General features: G+C 42.7%; 1 protein-coding gene across 1 annotated transcript in view; it reads right to left on the bottom strand.

Annotated features, from left to right (window-relative positions):
• The window catches only part of LOC109850214 (vacuolar protein sorting-associated protein 8 homolog), a 16794-nt gene extending 14943 nt beyond the window's left edge, over positions 1 to 1851 (bottom strand). Inside the window, exon 1 of the mRNA XM_020420176.1 lies at positions 538 to 1851. Coding sequence (XP_020275765.1) covers positions 538 to 1572 — 1035 coding nt within the window. The 5' untranslated portion in view covers positions 1573 to 1851. The remainder of the gene's footprint in view (positions 1 to 537) is intronic.

Raw genomic sequence — 2405 nt, 5'->3', positions numbered from 1 at the left:
AGTGCAATTGTATGCTTGACAAATGTTAACCGCACTTAGTTTCAATGATTTGTGTATATTTTATAGAACAATTAAGGTTGAGATTGTTGTATGGTTCACATATATACAGATAAGTAAACAAACAAAGATAACAAACGGAAATTATAATATTAAGGGCTTTTTGTTTTTAGGTCCATTTGATTACCTAGCTTTATTTTTAAACCCAAGAATTATTAGGTGTATCTTTAAACTCAACTTTCTTTTTGTATTTATCTTTAAACCCAATTCCAAAATATAATACTCTCATATGTGGGTCCCCTATATAAGGAAATTGGGTTTAAAGATAAATTCAAAAAGAAAGTTGGGTTTAAAGATACAACTAATAATACTTGGGTTTAAAAATAAAGCCAGGTAAACAAATGGACCTAAAAACAAAAAGCCCTAATATTAAATGGACATTTGGTAAAATCTGAACAAAAAGTATACAAATTTAGAACATAAAAGGTGGATAAGTTTGTAGGACTACTCGCAATAACTACCGGAAAGGGAAAAAGAAACCTTTGTATCCATACGATCCACAGATTGAGCAGAGTACTTGCTAGGGAAGATGAGCACAACCCCTTTGGACGTCCCCATGGCTATGAAGTTGAAATGCACTGCTACAACCTCAGGGGAGCCACAGTCACGCTTGAATGTTTGTGATGAAATGGTACGAGTCACTGCATTGTCAAGGTCTATCTGCAAATAGCCAACAGCAGGCGGTCCTCTCCGGATTCCCTCGAGTCGCATCGGTTGAGCAGCCGCACCCTCCTCCCAATGCAAACCATATGAGGCCTGTCTCCTTTCAAGTTCTTCAGCCCATTCCAATGGTTTCATAGAAGCCCGTCGCTTCTTCTCTGCATTCTTACTATTCTCTAACTTTTCTAACCTCTCTTCAACAAGTTTATCTATCTCATCTCCCATGTCTCCCTCCTCTACAACCCGTCCACCAAGCTCTCCACCACCGCAACATTCCGTACCAGAATCATAACCCTGTTCACCAATTGCCTCTTCCCGCCCTAGTTCTTGATTGCCCATTCCATCACCCTCGTCAGCACTAGAAACAGCCTCATCTTGAAGCGGCAACGCACCATCTATTTGTTGAGAATTCTCATCAATGGTAGCAGATGTAGAATCTAGCGAATCCAAATCAACCAACTTATCTTCTTTTTTAGCTTCTACTGACTTAGAGGACTCTATCTCTTCGGCAAAAAAAGCTTCCTCGGTGGCTACTTCTTCAGATATCACTGCTGCTTCAGCCTCCACTGAAGAAGAAGAAGAAGGGGTGGATTGAGAATTTGCACCAGAAATTCCCTCTTCTGCTTCAGAATTCACCGAAATAGTAGCAACTATATCAGAAAGATCCCCAGTTTCTCGTAAATCCGCAGTTGACTCAACTTTCTGAATCGATTCCATGCTTCCCGCTCTCCTGTTCTTGATTGCCGCGGCATGAGGCGTGGGGATCGGCGGAGGCAGCAGCCGCGCCGCCAGTGCAGCCCCGGCTTGGGGTTCGGCCTCACAAAAGAGGCGGCAAAGCTGAAGACGAAGAAGCATTAGCTCGAAACCCTAGAGAAGAGAGAGATCCATTAGACGAAGATGAGAGCAGCCCCTGTGATCTCGATCGCCTCCATGTGGAAGAGCTCCGTTCTTCGTGATCCTTTTCTAGAGTCTGCGAAGGGGATTCGTCTTTCTGACTAGGGTTTTGCTGAATTGGTGGCTGAGTAGGAGAAGGGGAGGAGTCGTCGGAGGAGGAGTCGGAGTCGTTGAGGATCTCGTCGACGGTGCGGCAGGAAGGCGGGGCGGAGTCGTCATCCTCTTCGAGATGAGAGATCGCCGCCGTGGGATCGAAGGAGGGGGTCGAGCTCCGTCGTCGGAGCTCGGATCGATTTCTTCGCTGTCGTCATAACAATAATCGCATCTGAATCCAAGGACAAAAGCTTCGGGTTTAGTTGGATGCATAACAGGATTTTTTAGAGTGTAGACAAAATCAGAATTCTTTGTAATTTACGTTTAATTTACAGAATTATCGTTTAATTGTTTGGAATTTTTCAAATTTTCAAAACCAACCCATTTAGGAATTTATTGTCAAAAAACGACCTCATTCAAACAAATTTGCAAAAACCGACCTGGTTTCAGCCTCTGCGCTGAAACCAGGTCGGTTTTTTAAAAAAATTTCAAAACTTCACGGGAGTTGAACTCCCGTGAAGTTGACCAGCTTTTAATTAAGCTGCTAAACTTCACGGGAGTTCAACTCCCGTAAAGTTTCACAATTCAAAAATTTTATTTTTGAACTAAGAAACTTCACGGGAGTTGAACTCCCGTGAAGTTTAGTAGATTAATTAAAAGCTGCTAAACTTCACGGGAGTTCAACTCCCGTGAAGTTTCGA

Source organism: Asparagus officinalis, chromosome 7, assembly GCF_001876935.1.
Source record: "Asparagus officinalis chromosome 7, Aspof.V1, whole genome shotgun sequence".
Taxonomy (NCBI): Eukaryota; Viridiplantae; Streptophyta; class Magnoliopsida; order Asparagales; family Asparagaceae; genus Asparagus; species Asparagus officinalis.
The sequence above is the reverse complement of the archived record's forward strand: the minus strand, read 5'-3'. Positions and strand labels throughout refer to the sequence as shown.